Raw genomic sequence first — 18,569 nt, 5'->3', positions numbered from 1 at the left:
AGATATTTTGTAAAATTTCATTCTGGATTGATAGAAATAGCAGTTTCCAAGAAGCACTTACATAGTACATCTTATGAAGTATCATTAGTGGGCTGTGATAACACATGATAAAATAGTACACTACTTTTTCTTCCATGCCACCACATGTAGGAGTTTTAAGAAATTAAATTGCTGTTTTAATTGAAATAACCAAAACCTATTTGTTGATAACTTCTAAAATAAATTTCTACCAGTAACTGCATTGAGAGACAAAGCATTAGCTTTTTTTCTCTCTTTGCTGCTACTATCAGTGTGTAAATTATAAGAATTTGGTTAGCCTCAATTTTTTACCAGGAAAGGATAAAGTAGAAAATTCTGTTTTAGCCATTATCTAGTCCCTGAGCTATATTTTAAGTACCTACACAATGAATGTTTACTTCTTAAGTTCTATAATAACAGAGTTTCTTCCAAACAGGAGAAAAGGACCACATTGTACCGCACCAAAGTCATCAGAAAGCCATCTGGATAAATTAAAAAACAGTTAAGGTGTAATTTCTCACTAAAACTCAGGACTCGCAGCTCCATCTGAAGTTAGACTGCAGACATCTCAGCACTCTTAGAAGCCTGAGACTTCAGAGCTCCTTTAACCTGCAAGGCACTTCCTATTTCTGCTACACTGATCAACCAGTTCCAACCTGGAAGCTTCCTTTCTGGCCTAAATCTATTTCTGATCTAGCTCAGCTCAGACTAAGATGCTCTGTGAAGTACTTATGAGGCTTATGAAGAGGGCAATAGAGGAAGAAGGTGAGTTAGTTAATTTTCTTGGGTACAAAAAACCTGAAGGTGCATATCTTGGAAGACTACATTATACTGTCATTTAATGTAGCATGCGTTTCCAACTCAATTGACCAACATCATGGATTAGCAAAGTTTTGAGTAACATTAAGCATTAACCTGTCATATATATTGCAAATAACTATTTCGGACCTCTCTTTGTGAAGTAGAATAGCCTGGGATATCATCAACACATTTCTCACATAAACATACATGAACAGCATCAAACCTTCTCTGACTTCTGGTAATCAGTCTTGCCAAAATTCTGCCACTAACCAGGAACTATGAATTACACTCAATATAGCAACAGGCCTCCACATTCTGATGTTCACCTCTGGTGGGGGGGAACACCACGACAATTTCCAAACACAGAATGATAGTCTCTATGTAATTTACTGCCATGAATACCTCATTCTGCATTGAGACCATAAACTTCATATAAGATGAAAGGAAACAGCATTAAAAAGCTAAGCCCAAAAACACTGCACTGAAGAATTAAGTGAACTCTGTAACACACTAACAGGCACACTGATAAAGAACAGCATAAGAATGGCCTAGAAAGGCACGAATGCACAAAGCACTTAAAAAATTACATACTATTCAACGTTTTCTTTTCACTGTCTTCTCACAGACCAGCTACTTCTGTGATGTATATTGCTCTCTTCTTGCCACTTCTGTCTGTCTTTCCAGTCTTGAAAAGCTGTGTTAAATTTCCCAAGGGCTCATCATTAAGTATGCCCGTTATAACATATTTGTGTCTGCTATAATAGCTACATCGGCAAATAAACCACATAAGATTCTTAACAAATCTACAGTTATATGAAAACAGAAGAACTATTAAAAGCCAATGCAACATATTAAATGACTGACCACAGCTTTTATAGTCATTTAGCTGCTAAATCCTTCCTTATTGACATCTAATCAATTGATTTGAGTGGGTTTGTAGAATTTATCATATCTCCACAGTGAGAAACATATTTAATTGCCTATTTTTGTATGCTTTCCACAATCTAGTATAGACATCAAACTGAGCGTAACACTTACTCTGATAGAACAGCACATTGCAAAAACACCTAACTTTGGTGTAATTGTTCATAAAAGATTTGGTCGCATTTACATATTAAAAAATACGGATTTTCACATACATATTTATATAACCACACCCTAGGAATGGAAATATTCAGAGAATACAGCTGGGCAGAGAACAGAATTGATGTATTCCACAGAATTTTAAGATTAACAAATTTACTTCTAATATGGAAAGAACTCCTGAAAACTATAAAGACTTGTCAAAATAAGATTCCTGAAAGAAGAATGTGAATCAAGCTGTTAACTGGTTTTGACTTTACAATATGAGATAAAATATAAGACTAAAGTCAAATATTTATTTCCTGTCAAAAAAGAAAAAAGGAAGAGTTTCGGTATCATCTTTTCCCCTCCCCCAGTTAAGAAAACCCAGTTAAACTGACAGTTTTGTAAGTATTCCAATTTTGGCAGAATATATTCTTCTGAAAATTTATTTATTAAAAATTGAATTCAATCCTCTCCACTACAAAAAGACAACCAACATTTATGTAATCTTACAAACCACCTAGAATCTTTCACTTGAGAGATGGAAATTCAAGTGAAACAAATGAGAAGTTCCTTCCAGCCTTCATGTGAAAGATTCTTGTCGTGGCTTGTTGGGGTTTTTTTAAACTACCAAAAAAAGTGAAACTTAAGCAGCAAGAAATAAAAGCACAGAGGATGCCAAAAAAAATTGATAGACAAGGATAGAATTTGACTTAAGGGCAGGTAATAAGACTGATTTTTTTATTATTATTTATTATTTTTTTTTAAGCTGGATAAAGATCTAGCTGCTAAGTTCCTAAGTTCACAAAAAGCTCTATGGCCTACTTTCTCCACTTGTTTTAAGTCATGCCAAAAGGCTCAGGCACCTGCCCTGCCCTCATGAAATACATTTCCTCAAAGACCTTGCATTAGAAGTCTTTTATCAGACACACACTCCATAACATAGGCAATGACACAGAAATCATGTCTAACTGGTGCCATAATGAAAACGGAACGTGTGCTAAGGAGCCCTGCCAAACTACAAACCCTGCACTGCAAATAGATGCCATTCTTTAATCTCTTCATTGCAATTTCTTTTCTAATTTAATTCACTTCTTCCCAGCATTTATACCGTTTACCTTTTGCATGCCTCCCAAATCAGGTAATACAATTCAATTTTTACAGTCATTTTTACATTCCTATTCCCAGTGATGCAATGACTACATTGAAAGTATTGCAGAGAACTTAAAGAACAAGGTAATTTTGGCAACAAAAATGTCTGCATAGAGATTCTGTATTCTTCTTACACAAATATAAATTTGGGGGCAAAATTGGGTTGGCAGCATACCTTTCAGGATTTTTAGTTTGGATAATAGCTTTCCAAATTTTAAACAGGTATACTATTTTTCTGAAATAGTGACTTTGTTTCAAACAATGTCAACACATTTATTTTCAAGCAAATCTATACAGAGAATTGTATCTTGTTTATAGGATGGGTTAAATACATGTCTTATTAATAATGAAAAAATATTTAGCTTTTTAGCAACACAACAGAAATAAGCATTTCAAACTATCATATTAACTCTGACTTAAAAACAATAATACACAAAAAGTAAATAGTCTAACACCAAGATTAGTCCTCTGCTTGTGATGTGTCACAGATTACATTATAGGTTATATAATGCACTATATGTTTATTCCAGCTCAGATTCTTTCACCTGTTCTCCCCTGGTATTGCTAGCACTATCAGATGGGTCCATTTTAGATTTAATTAATTTACCCCATCTAGGATTTCGAAGAAGTAAAGCACCAACAAGAACCCCGGTTCTTTCCTTTCTTGGATACTGAAAAAGAATCTAGCCACAGAGATATTTTCCTTTTAAGAACAGAATACAACATTCACAAATAAATATCTGGGGAGAACACGTGTTGTACAAAGAAGCTAAAAATAGTACAATCAACAAGCATATGTTTAACTGGGAACCTTCCTAGATTCTAAAAGTAACATTATTCTTTAAATCCAGTGTGGATATGAGTACTCAAAAACTGTTTGGTTTGGGTTTTTTTTTTGTTTTTGTTTGTTTTTTGTTTGTTTGTTTTGGTTTGTTTTTGTTTGTTTTTTGGGTTTTGTTTGGGTTTTGTTTTTTTTTTTAATGGCAATGGAGCAAGCATATTCAAAGTGTCTGCACATATATAAAGTGAATACCATACACTCCTTACTGAACTAGACAGATTTCCTTCTTCTAGTCATCAGCCTTCATTCCCTCCACCATGGTATTTTTCTGTTTTTCTATTCTTACATATTCCTATGCTAAATTTCAGCTAAAAAACCAGCCAAGATTTCATGTAATCCAATTTTTTTTTTTTTTTTTTTTTTTTTTACTCCTTTTATTCTCCGCTTATGTGAAAAAGAAATCTTCAAGAAGGGAACTTGGTACAGTCAAGCACAGCAAGTTTTAACCACCTGTAGTTCTTTAAAAATAGTAACTGCTCTAATGAACTCAAACACCATGTTCCCTTCATAAATCTAACAAATGGGGTGAGTGAATGTACATTAATAAAATCATTTACTTATCTTGATCACTAGGTTGCTTTATATGGACTGGGGCAAACCAGTTCTTTCACAACCCTCCTCCTCTCCTGGCTTTCTTATTATCTTCTTTCAGATCATAAGATGCATGAGGCACAGGATCGTCCCTTTGTCAAAGCTGGTAATAGGATCTGGCATAACTAAGCCTGCAAAACAGTGTGGCCTCTGAATCCTACAATAATAAAAATAGTTCAGATAGACCTTTTAAGTTGCTAAGTCCAATTTTGAATACACAACGCTCCTTGTATAGAATGGAACATTTAAAACAATATCCTAGAGCCCTACTAATGAATTTTCCCACTTGCAGAAAATACTACAAAAACCACAAGCCTTTCAAGCCCTCTAAATGGAACTTAAATGGTGCAGAAGCATTGACACACAGTGCAGGAATGAATTTTACTTTGAACGTATCAATATGAAACACAAACCAGCTTATAATGAGTGCTGCCACCTCTCCAAAGCCTGTGTCTATAATAGATACATTGCATCTCTCCTGATATTAAAACATTTTCATGAAGTTTTAGCTCTAAGTGTCACACAACTACACAAGAATCAAGTTTTCACCTTCAGAAGTCTGATGACATGCTTAAAGATCATCAACTCAAGACTACATAACCTAATCAGAAGCCTGAGGTCAGAAAACAAATAGAAACAACCTATAATTAAATTCTGAAGAATCTAATGATTTTTTTTTTTAAATACATTACATGAATGTAGCATTTTCTATGGGATTTGCACTGAATTAAACCAGTATTTTAATTTAAAATTAAACATTAAAAATCAATTATTTTAAGAAAAGAATAATCTAATATTTTAGTTTAACATGATATTCTTTAAAATTATTAGAAATGAGCCCAAATAAACCAAAATAAGCTGATCATGTAAAAGCAGACATCCAGGAACCAGTATCAATTTAATTACAGGAGTGAAGAACCTCTACTTTCACTGATACTAATGGCCAAAACACTGCTATGGTCTTAAGGCACATGATTTGTTCTGAGATTAAGTGAACTGTCATTTCCATCAGCTCTTGGAGCATGTTCTCATTTACCTGTAATCGTTAGAGCCATCAATTTTAAGTCATGGACATTATTGTTTTTTCTGCAAGAATTACACAATAGCCTACATTTACATACCATTCAAAATCCAAAGAGTATTTTACAAACCAACAGAAACTACAGTCTTACAGTAACTACTGAAAATAGTCCATTCCCAGGGCCAAAACTATTTGTCCCAAAGAAAAGACAATTCAATCTGAGAAATACAGTTATGAAAAAAGCCCATGTTTAAAATGGTTCCTCTACTTCTTGTTCATAAACATTTTTTACTGAGCTGAGAGGATATAAATACACGAGAGAATCTTTAGAAGACTTTATATTGCCAGAAGGTTTTCTACAACTTTTACCTTTCATAGAAGCTATCACTACCTTTCCCTCCACTTCTAATAAATGGTTTGAAAATAAAAGCTCCGTAGCAAAGTTCTCAGTGATAGGAAAAGCACCCTGAAACAGTCTGGCCCCCCTGTCTATCACCTGTTGTCTCAGACTAAATCAAAAAGGCAACAACTGCTTTAAACAACCTGTCCCAAACCCATTTTCTTCCCCCCTAGTCAGGACAAGTAACAATATCTTTATCCATACAGACTTCCTACACTTACCAAAATTCTCTGAAGAGCAATAAAAAAATAAAAGAGGTAATTTTAGAATAGTTATACTGAAATTAATCAATAGTTCTGTCACAGTCCAACACCTGTGACATTTTAAGGCACTAAGATGTCATCCAAAATCACAGTCTTACCATCATCGTTGTCAACCTGCTGGTTCACCACCCCACTTTCAGCAGCCAGCCAGCCCAGATCAGCTTGTCAGGGCCCAAACAGAAAGCCCACAAGCACAAGCTGAAGTCAGAGTTATGGCATAATAAAAGAAAGAGCTCTTTAGAAAAGCAATTGTAAGAAACTGTACAGACATTGTACACTGTTGGGTTTTTTTTAAAAGCAAACAAACAAACAACCACAAAACCAAACACACCATCAAAAAAGAAAGAAAAATAAAGCCAGAAGCTTACCAAAAAACTCATCTGGGATTTTCCCCCAGAAACATAGCTAACTTTACAAAGAGCAAGACACAATAACAGAACATAAGAGCTCTACACACTCTGTACTTCAGCATTTATATCCTCAAGACTAATCTAGCCCAGCTGTGGGGACTGAAGCCCATTAACAGGTGGAGTAGCTCAGGTGTGCCCTGGACCTCATCTTCCTACATGCACTCACCTGAAGGGAATCTACTTAACCATGCTGTAAAAGCTAGAGTTTATTTTCAAAACTGCATTTCTCACCCAGCTAAAATGCTGAAGTGAACAAAACCATTTTCACCAAAGGACATAATGAAATTAATATTCAGCATGCTAATAATGAAACAACCTCACTTTTAAAACTTTTCAGTATTCACCTTTTACCTATGAAATCCTTTCTGCTCAGTAAAAATGCCTAAAAACACTTATGATGGTTTAGGATCTGGAGCTACTACCACCTGCCAGTCAGCCTGTCCTCAATACAGCTCAGGCACCTTGCAGCGAGTCTCCCCTCGGACTTTAAGGTTTGGATTTATTAGCACTGTCAAACCATCACCTCAGGATGGTAAGTCCAGTCTTAGAAGACTAAATCAAAAATACTGCTGCCCCAAAACACTTAACTTGCTTTGATGGATTAAATTTGTTTTTTAATAACTTAGCTTCAACAGGCATTAGGTCACATCAGGTATGGTTTGCATCACCTTCACTTCATACCAAGTCATAAAGTAGATGTAAACACCACATAATGTGGCTCTGACACCTTCACAGAAATAATCACACAATCAGGTATGATCTAAACCAAATCTGTATTCCCCTACCATCTCAAGAGCACACAGGTGCAGCACAGTTAAGTGCTGAATGACAGCCTGGAGCTCTATCCACCACGATCACATCCCTTCCCCTCACCCTCCAACACACCCACCCACACCCCTTAAATTAACTCGCTATGTGATGTGACCCACCTCTTAACAACACTCAGCAATACCCTGGCTGATCATTAGTGAAGGTTTTTAACAATTAGTAACTCAGCAGGTTTACTCTCTTACTGCACACAATGCAAGTCTGCAGTTTTTTCTGTAGTACCCTTGAGCTGCTGCAGGCAGAAATATTAGCTATTTCAAAACAGAATATTGTATTTCTCTGTGTATAAAAGGCAAACAGACAAGTCTATGAAATTCTGGGGGGGTTTTGTTGTTTCAAAAAATAAGTAAACATTTCATCCTAGTGGCTGAACTATTTTCCACCTCTACAAGTTATGAATATACATTCTCTCATTTGACCACTCTTTAATAGGAAAGAAAGGTCTCTAAATAAAATTTCTGTAATCAATTGTAAGGATACAGTTTACTTTTGTACGCAGCTGGCATAAGAGCAAGATTAAGATCTATTCACTTTAAGCCATTAGCGTTTCTCACTTTAAAGAACACAAACCCAAAGACAAATAATCACCTGGAAGTTCAATACAGGCAAAAGTTTATATACAGTTTTATTAAAGCAACTGTAGCCATAGAAATGATAACATGTTCTGATTACCCCCACAATTTCAATATGGGAGCATGAAAAAATTCATTTTTTAACTTATTTTTAATTAAAGTTATTTCTAAGAGCAATCAGCTTGAAATAAATATTTTTGATTCGGGGGTGTGCATCAACCTTTTAGGTAAAAGAAAATGAAAATTAGAGTATTAGATGTTAATGCAAGAGACACTGCTGCTTTAAAGAGCTTTAAAACAGTGTGTAACTTTACAAACACTGAAGTACCTTCTCCTATGGTTATATACACAGAGAAGCCAGGGGATTAGGTAAATCCTACTCAAGTCCATAATATGATGTGTAAGGCCAACATTTAAAAAAAAATAATAAGTACCTGGATTTTAGCTGTTATGTTTATTGACAAACATCTAAATAAGGAAGTAAGTTTTCAAGAACAATAATACCTCTTTCTGAAACCATCTGAAATTATTACTGACTCTGAAATCAAACTCCTTATTCAGATCTTAAGTACAAATTTTGGTGTGTAAACAGCTTTTTTGTGCAAGTGTTGAATTAAGTTCCATATATTAACCTAAACAACTGCAGCGTGAGTTTTCTTTAAAAATTATGCATAACTTAATAACACATACAATGTCATCAATTGGAAATCAGAAAAATCAAATGTTTTTTTCTTCCACTCCTGGAATCGCATCTTATTATTCAGCTGGCAACTCAAAGATATCAAGGTTTTCCTATAGTACATTATCATTTAAGTTATCATTAAAATTTTATCACTTAAATCATACAGACAGAGTCAAAGCTCCACACTTTGGACAGCATTTTCCACTTTCAGTAAATTAAAACTTTATTATATCCTGGGGACACATTCCAACAAAGCAACTAAAATTATTTTTGCAAATATCAAAACTGTTAAGTTTTTAGTGTTGTTTTCTCTTAGGAACAACAGATCTATAATATGAATTCTGCTGTTCTGACTCAGGAAAAAAACAACACCATAACTTACACATATAAGGCAGAGTCAGAGGAGGAAAATCAGCATTTAGTCAGGTAAAATTTTGTATGGCCTTAAACCAAAAACCAGACCCTCTCTCAGTTGAAGACATCATTCCTTAAGCATATAATCCATGTCTTTCTAAAAAAAGCACAACATAACAAATGGTGACTATAACCTTATCCTGCAGACAGCAGAAGAATAACATTACAGTAGAGGACACAAGGAAACAAGTATGTATTATTGCTGAGAGCCTTAAGTGATATGAAAATAATGTGAAAATAAAACCAGCAGTCTACTGTTTCTGATGCTGAAGCCATCAGACACCTTTGGATATAAATGTATTGGGAATAGAAGAGAACTAACACAAAAAGGTGGTAAAAACTTCCCGCATAACAAAATCAATTTATCAGAAGTGTCCTCATGGGGAAAAATGTTTGCACCACATATAGACAGACCCTGCAATATTTTCTCCTAACTAGGCTGTTCTTGTGATTAAAAGCAGAAGGAAAAAAGAGGGGTTTTTCTTCCTTCAGTCCTTAAGACCCAAGTAGAATTTATCAGCTTCCTTATGAAACAATATTTATAGTACGATAACCTAGAAGATGTAAAAACACCACACAACATCTGCCTCTTGATCAGCAAACTCACTTTCAAGAAAGCGATGTCAAATCACTTGTAGCAGAGGATTCACCATGATATCTGAAAGCATCTGAAAGTGCTCTACACCAACTATGACCATTACAGGTCAAAGAAGCTAGTAACCTGTTTCAAGTAGTTTCTGTCCAGCAGAATACCCATGCACAATCACAACTAAAATGAGTTTAACAGAGTTCATACTAGAAAAAAATTACAAGGTGCTTAAAGAATCATTCTAATATATTTCACTTTATTATTGTAGTATTAAGGTGCAAATATTTGCAAATATTTTTTTTAAAAAGACATATCTGTAATAATGTTTCCCCTATACTTAAAACAGAAAACGAACCAACACCAGTAGTGCTAGAGTTAATCTCATTAATAATAGCAAATCAGTGAGTCACCTTTTTAGTTTAACAAATAAGACATAGACCATTACATAAAAATGTAAATGATATCACAAAAAATGAATTAAATATAACAAGAAAGAAAATGCCAAATATTTAGTCAGCATTTGCTTGCACAAAGGGGAACAAAACTGTATTATAAATTTATTCCTCAGTATATAAAAAGCAATAAAAATGCAACACAGTAGACCTGTATCTAACAGTTACAGTGACAAGCCACTCAAATTCTGGCCCAGCTGTTGTTATGCTACAATCGTTTATGATGTTACAGTACTTCTCAACACTCTTCTGGCCTGGTGATGAGATTTGTCTTTTTTTCCCCACTACACATTAGCAGTTCTGATATTTAAAGTAGGTAGTGAAGCTAAGGACATGCAAAGGGATTTCCAGGACACGGGACTGTAGCTGCAAACGCATCTCCATCCTGCAGGTGATCCATGGGGTGTGGGACCTTTGCCAGTTCCACTAAATGTGGACTTACTGCGGCTCTAAAAAAAGAGCCAAAATTTGCCGTTGCAGATCAGCTTGCAGGAGAGATGCCATGATAGGATATCGTGAGTAGTTCAAGCACCCAAATTTTGATTTCCAAAGGGGGCCTGGCAGGAGGTATAAGTCTTAACTGGAATGGAAACATACCTTGTGTGATTTTTAAATATTATGTTTCTAATGTTGAAATCCCAGACACCATGGCCGCAAGCCAAGTAAATACACCTCACTACAATAAAAGAAAATAGCTTTTAAAAGCTTAAAATGTTAACATAATTTGAAAAAATATCTGATTCATCTAGAACACTGTGAACATCTAGGCCTGAGTCCAAAACCATTGAAGTTATTAGGATGGCCTCCCTCTACTTCAACAGGCTTTGGATAACGCTCTCCATTTCTGTAACTCTCAAACAGACAAATACATGCAATATATCATCTCAAAGCAAACTGAACTCAACGCGTTTCAGTGGCAGCACATTCATTTAAACAGAGCCATGCATACTATATATGGGAATAAAGTGTTCCTCTCAAAGATGCAAACTCGATGTATTCTTAGGCTATAAATAACATCACGATTCAAAATGGGCCCTTCCTGACCAATACATCTCTGACAGCCATGGAAGATAAGTATCTTGCTTTCCCATTTATTCATCCAGCTATATGATTGGTAAAAGTGCTAACAAACTTCTACTGCATGTCCACCTTCCTTTATCACACAAGATGACCTATGCGTCATAAAAAGAGTGCTCGCACTTACAAACCATGAGATGTAATCTGGAATTTGTGTATTCAGCCCCATGTAAAGTTGGCATAAATGCTAGCCTAGTCTTGTGATCTAATAGTTTTGCACTCACTTTGCATGCTGGGTGGAAGACTCAGGCATTGTAGTCCTGCAAGGAGCTGGGAGTTGGACTTGATGATCCTTATGGGTCCCTTCCAACTTGAGATATTCTACGATTCTGTGATTCTAAGCCTTCAACCATGTAGCAGCGTATGAACTCATTACAGAAACACAGCATTTTGTGATAGCTTTTTAAAGTGCAGTCCCTTTCCTTTTGTCACTGAAATGATACGTGGGGGAGAAAAATATTTTTTAACCATTAACACCCACACATAACGTTTCAGCAATCTTTCCCTTAGAAAACTTCCACAAGCTGTATTCACTGTGTCCTTCTCAGACTTCTGATAATTCGCTAATTTTCATACATGTAAAATACATAATCTTATGCAATGTGACTAGGTACATTTAATAGAACCGAAAGGATAGCCCATCCCCTAATTTCATCCAGCATTATTTTATGTTTATGTCTGACCAGGTTCATTCTCTGGAACTGCTGTACTACAATCTCACACCACAGAATGCCTCACTGCTGCTGAACCACAGCCTGATCTTGCTGAGGAATTATTACCAGCCAACCCTGCAATTCACATAAATTTTGTCAGTATCTAAGTTGGATTCCACAGCATAGCAGAGCCAGTCTCTGAAGGAACACTGACCATTGCTCTGTATTTTACCTGCTGACTAGAGATTACTGCTTCTTTTTAAGATTTGTCCCAGGAAAGACACTCAGTGACTAAGATTCACAATCCACTTTCTTGCAATACTACAGGATAGACATGGAGCATCATAGCTTTTTTAATTACAATCATTAGATCCTTACCCTGCAGAGATTATACTTAGGACTAGCGCGCTCTAAATTTTCAGTGTTTCTATCTCTGGGGCTGTAAACTGCCCTCATTCTGCATTCAGAAATCCCACCGCATCGAAACTGCGTATATAGATCACGGTTATTTAAAAGCTTTTCGTTCCCAATTACAGGCATTTCTTCTGTTGAGCTGAACTGGAAAAAATTGTGAAATCTAATGGTTTCCAACTAGCATTTACAGATTTGCAAACATGTGAGAGTTGCAAATTCCTTCTGAGCACAGATTTTCTCCTTAAATGTATGTGTTGCAAAGCCTTGAAAATAAGAATGATACTGCATCAAAATAACATTTCGGTCAAGATTGTTTGGTTTACAGCTTAAATCCTCGTCCATACATTTTCTTTTCTGCATGCATAACCAATTTTAGCATAAGTTTATAAAATCTGAAATCCATTATGAGCTCCAGAGAGCCAAAAGCGTCATCTCTTTCACAGCGTAGAAAACAGCAGCACACACTTCTCCATATCGGTGCCTTTTTCACTTGTAGAAACACCATCTGCAAAGAGCTGTGAGTACCTTTTCTTTCAGTCCTTGACCTCTCCACCATGTCCATCTCTCAATTGGCAACCTGTCCAGTGGGACTCTCACGGAGTAATTACGCACAGACCACCTGATAGCCATGAGACAGGAACGATTCAGTGCCGTGAGCCAGGCTGCGCATGTGACTAACAAGCGAAATGCATTACAGTCCGCTGCTAATCCCTTGAGCCTTCCAGTTGTTCATACGCTTCTGCTCGGTACATCTTCGAGAGAGTCAAGGTGAGGTTTCCACATACAGATTTAAATGAAGGGATCTCCTGCGTTACATGTCCACGCATGCCTTCCAATACACTCTCACACTTTTCTCAATATATAGTGCCTTGTTTAGAGATTGTTTTAGTTTTATTTGGAGAGGAGGTTTATGCAGGTATTGCTAGGAAAGTGACAAATCCAGCTATAGGAGAGCCGGTTTGGTAGAAACGCTTCTTGTTTTGGGGAAAACTGAAATTTTTCCACTTACAAATTTTCTCAGGCCTTAGAGGTCTGGGTGAAAATTCTTAACTTCTCAAAGAAGACTTCTGCAAATATTGTACTTCCAATAAAATTTCAATTTTTCTATTCAAAACAAATGGGAATATCGATGGGTTTCTATTGACCAAATCTAGCACTGTATATTTTATTAAACTTCCAAAATATGTAGACCAATATGAAGGAAGATTACTATGGCTTGTGATTCCAGAACAGCAACTGCCATCTATAATCATAATGTACATGATCATTTTACATGTACATGAGTCCTAGGTTGGGGCGAGGGGAAAGCTCTTCAAAACACTGAAATCTTTCCAAGAGGAGCACAGCAATAAAGATACATTCTACCTGCTAGAGCCTTGAAGGCATAAGGTACATAAGGGGTACTACTCTTTGGGGAACCAAGGAGCAGCGATATAGGGTCTAGTATCACACTCTTTGAAAGGGTACCGCATTCGGCACTGGCCAGGTTCAGGAGCTGGCTGTGCCCCAAACTTGCACTTTCTCATTCCACTGCACCTTTTTCTTGTTTAAGAGTTTGTTCAAAGCCAAAGCGTGGTATCAGATCATGTCAATAGAAAAAGCCCTTCAGGTGCATAGAAAATGCAGTAGCAGATCCATATAATCAAAAGAACTACAGATTGTATAATACGCATTTAGCCACTAGGTGTAACTGTGTGTGTACTTCATCGTGAATATTTATTTTATTTTTCTGTTGTTTCCAGAAACAAGGGCAACTAATGGTGTCAGAGTCCAGCCCACTGAATTTCAATCTCACATTCTACTTTTCATACACAAACAGGAATGAGTTGGTCAAGGGACAAACAAAAAGCAAAGAGAAGACAAGTTCTTTAACAATACCTAGGCGTTCCTAAAAATGTCGACGTAAATACTGAGGAGAAAAACAGCATTTGTTAAGTCTCTGCAATATGACTGTAGCTAATTTTGGAAGAATTACATCTAAAATCATATACCATATTAAATAAAGGAATACAAGGGCTTCAATTGTAATGACTCACATTACATGAAACACGGACAACACAGGTCGAAATTCACATTTTTCTTTTTGACAAATTTTTTAAAATGTCATCTCACAAAGCAAGCATGGAACATAAAAATCCTTAAACTTCAGCAATCATTTTTAGTACATGATTAATATTAACGTCCTATTCACATAGGATGACATAAATTGGATATGGAATTCTAAGGGGCAAAGTTTATTATTCTGTTACCAGAAGTTTTCATATTCTTGACTTAGAGTATCTTGACTTTCTTATCTCCAAGAGAAAAAACAAACAAACAAACAAACAAACTGTAGTGAAATTTCATACCACAAAGTGTTAAACTGTTTATATCACATTTTTAAATTCCAGCCTTAAATTCAATGAGTTACGGGGGGGGGGGGCAGACACTGACACATTCTAAATCCTTCTATGCAGCCATTAAAAAGTGTTACATCCCAAAATCAATTTGACAGTCACTGACAAATCTGAGGAATACAATGTTGTGCTTAGACTATAGCAGGGAAAAAAAAAAAAGAAACTTTTTGCAACATATATGGACATGGGTGTTAGCACAGTAACTCTGTGAATTATTCACATATATGTGAATTGTTCAATAAGAAGCCACAGAAAGTAAACATGAGAAAGACTTCTCTTAGCTCACTCGCTAGGACCACTCTTTATGTAGATGGTGAGATGATGTTGGATAACCCAACTCTCCTACAACCTGTGGAGCAGCAGAAGAGGCAGCACAAGGAAGGAAAGGTCCTAACATGTAAAAAACTTCTTCAGTCCTGCAGTAGGAGGAGCTACTTCTTGTAAAATTGCTTTTGCTAGCAGGTCCAATATAGTCGACATAGCATATATATGCATTTTTCACCAGCAGCCTCGGCAGCCTTTCCCAAGTTACCATGCAGCACAAAGCATGTGTCAGATAACAGCAAAGGTTAAAACATTTCCAGTTGTTACTTTAGTTAGCCTTTATACTCTAAATACTAGAACAGTGTTTTGCAATAACTAGTTACTCCTTACACACACACAATTCCCTCCAATTCGCCATTTTAGCATGTAAGGAATGCAGGATCAGCCCTTGAAAGTTCCTCCTCACCAGAGGCTTGAAAACCCTTACAAGTGGAACAAATACAATCTAAAAAGAGACATATATCTCCCCCTACCTGCAGAGTCCTTCATCCTCCTGCCCCAGGGAATGACATTCATGGACATAGCTACTTCAGGACTCAAACATGAAATAAACTCAAATCTTACAACCTGACATAGCCGCAGTATGTCAAATCATTCAGACTGGAAATGCTGGAACCCCTCAATGATACCTGTTATTTAGCAAGCTGATACATTTAGCCTAAGAGGTTTTAAAGACAATTTGGATGTGCCTTTCTGTACTAGTTAAGAAATGAATGATCTGCTTTAACTGACTATGTCCCAACAATGGACTATCAGACCAACAATATCCACGAAGACACTATGCATAAGAAGCCTGTGTACAAGTCTCTAACTTTGCATTCTCTCAAGGAAAGAAGCCAAGGTGATAACCTGTAGGATTTTCTTTTTCGTCAAGATCCCTGGTAGCCCTTGCAGATTTGTCTCATCGTGTGGAAAGTGCTAAATACACACAGAAGAAACTGAAGGCAACTCTTAACTACCCACCCATTCTTGAAAATCGCCTTTTACTGTTGCAGGAAATGGTATTTTACAAAACACGCTTATTATCACAAATTCATTTGAGCTTTGTCATCATACCTGGCTAACACCTCTCTGAGAAAGTTCAGTTTTGGTTTTGAATGAAATAAAAAATGCCTATACATAATTGATACTGCCTGGTAGGTTTCATGAAGTTTAAGGTTGAGTTAAAGGCTTTTATTTATTCCTTATCTCTAGCAATCACTTCTTCCATAGATAGGCCAAGTTCACTCTAACTGTTCTACTTCCAGCTGGAATGTGGAGGTTCGTTTAGGCAATCCAAACCAAACGCCTACAGCGCTAAACCCAAATACACAAACAAACAAGTACCATAACTTCTCACACTCTAACTTTGTTCCTGGTTTCCCCGAAGTGTTAGGTCCTTCATACAGCTGGGTTATGCGCTGTATCAAGTGTGTTTAGGGGGGAGGGGACAGGAGAAAGGGGAAGACAGCTCACTGTACGTCAAAGCAAGCCAGCAACCTAGCAACCATATATTAAAAGGTGTGTGTGTTTTTGTGGGTGTCTGTGTGCCAGGAATAACTGAAGCAGATATTATTCCATTTGTAATCCAAAAAATGTGAAAAGGGAAGGGGAGAAACTCCAGCTGCTGGTCTATTTTGGGGTCTGTCAAAAACCACTTTCACAAATACAGTCTTAACACTTTCTATCCCATTCATCTTAAACAAAAATGAAAGTCTGGACCTGAGCAAGTTCTTAGCTTTGGTTTGAAAGAGACCCTTCAAACCAGGAGCCGACCTTACTTCACATACTACGCTTTCTTCCAGCTGGTAATATGCAAAAATCAAAGGGGCAGAGAGGTTGCCTCAAAGATTTCGCACTTAGGTTAAAAGAATATTGATCTAGTGTGTTACTTACGAATGCACTAAATACTTCTAGGTATCTACATTTAATTTATCAAACAGAAGCGTCAAAGATTCTCGGGGAGTGGAACTAGCTTTAAAAAGATTTACTTAAGTGAGAAGTTTACCTTTTTAATTTTGCCAAAGTTTCTCATTCCGTAAGAGAATTGAGAGTTTCAATCAGCAAATAAACACTCCCACCCTGCCATCATATGAGGTCCCGGGGGTGCGTATCAACTTCCAAACCACACCGTCCCACCATGCCTGTGCCTCGCCGAGAGGGCGAGCTGACACCAGGCATAACTTTCGTGCCACCAGATGAAAGCGTGGGGTGGGAGGGAGAGAAGGGGACAGGGGGCCACATCCCAGGGCTGCACCCACCACCTTGCCCCTCCAGCCACGCTCCCGACGTTGCGGCTGCCAACAGCCCGTGGCGACCCTACCACAACAGCAGACAGCAGACTGCCATCCAACAACAGCCCTCGGCATCTCCTCCAGTGCCACCTCACCCAGGTGTCCGCTCCTACTCCTCCTCCTCACCACCACCACCGCACCAAACCACCACCGGCACCAGGAGGGGAAGGGGAGGGGGAGTTACCTTGTTTTTGACCCCGCAGTGGCAGCAGACAGTCCACAGGTACTTGAGGGTCCTCCAGAGCAGGATGATAAACAGTCCCCCAAAGAAAGTGACCATGGATGAGGCGAGGAAAGCCCACCACATGCGCTGTCCGCGGCTATCGCAGGGCACCTCCATGGTCACCGGGATGATGAGCGCATCCATCTTGGGCACATTGACGGGGGAGGAGGACGAGTCTGTGTTGAGATTGTTGGCGTTGATATTGTTACTCATTCTAATGCCGCCGCCGCCGCCGCCGCCGCCCGGGTAGGAGCCGCCGCCGCTGCCATTTGCCATAGCTAACAGCGAGCCGGGCGCGCAGGGGCTTCCGAGAGCTCCTCCCGCCGCCAGCGCCCCCCAAAAAACCCATCACCAGCCATATTGCTGCTGCTGCTGCTGCTGCCGCTGCTGCTCAGCGGAAAAAAAAAATAGCAATAATGAAAATAAAAGCCCCCAAATCAAAACAACCAACCAACCAAACCAAACAAACAAAAAAAGAAGAGGAAGAAAAGCGACCGCACAATCCCCGGGTCCCTCTCGGGAGCCGACAGGCCGGTGAATTCCGAGCGTCCTCCTTGTACGGCGAAAATAATATTAAAAAAAACCAAACAACTAAAAATAATAATAAAAAGGTAGTCTCCTCCTCAGATTCCCACCCCTTCCTTCTCCCGCACACACAGCCCCCACCCCGCCCACCCCCAGAAAAATCATCCACCACCACCACAAACTGATGCCTCGGAGCGTCTCTCCAAGATACCCAGCGCTGCAACCCCGCTGGCCTCAGCGGGGATCTCTCAGCCTCCGCCGCGGATCTTCCCGGAGGTGGTCTGTTATTATTGTTATTAGTCTTTAACTTGTTATTAGCGATACTCAGTCCCCCCCGCGCACCCTCCTCCTCCTCCTCCTCCTCTTCCAAGTCCAGCCCCTTCCTCTCCTCTTCCCCCCTCGGTGCCGGCAGCAGCCTCCTGTGGCTCCTAATTCATCCTCCGCTGGCCCGTCTGTGCGTGCGCTGCCGCTGCTGCCGCCGCCTCCTCGCCCATCCTTCAGGAGCTCCCTCCAGGGCCCAGGCTGTCGCTCAGGCTGTTGCTCCCACACGCGCAGAGGCGCCGCTGCCGCCGGCTCCCCGCCCCT

At 38.4% G+C, this 18,569-nt stretch overlaps 1 protein-coding gene across 22 annotated transcripts in view; it reads right to left on the bottom strand.

Annotated features, from left to right (window-relative positions):
* KCNMA1 (potassium calcium-activated channel subfamily M alpha 1) overlaps positions 1–18,290 on the bottom strand; it is a 523,932-nt gene extending 505,642 nt beyond the window's left edge. For 19 of the 22 annotated variants that reach the window (XM_087767657.1, XM_087767658.1, XM_087767666.1 and 16 more), the window contains exon 1: positions 17,421–18,072. In XM_087767657.1, the coding sequence (XP_087623783.1) occupies positions 17,421–17,735 (315 nt within the window). In that variant the 5' untranslated portion in view covers positions 17,736–18,072. Of the gene's footprint in view, positions 1–17,420; positions 18,073–18,159 lie in introns of those variants that run through there. The other 3 variants (XM_087767664.1, XM_087767663.1, XM_087767665.1) reach the window with 3 other exon arrangements.
* Between the last annotated feature and the right edge of the window lie 279 nt (positions 18,291–18,569).

This window comes from Nipponia nippon, unplaced genomic scaffold, assembly GCF_047370975.1.
Source record: "Nipponia nippon isolate SJK-2023a ecotype South Korea unplaced genomic scaffold, ASM4737097v1 scaffold_3, whole genome shotgun sequence".
Lineage (NCBI taxonomy): Eukaryota > Metazoa > Chordata > Aves > Pelecaniformes > Threskiornithidae > Nipponia > Nipponia nippon.
The sequence above is the reverse complement of the archived record's forward strand: the minus strand, read 5'-3'. Positions and strand labels throughout refer to the sequence as shown.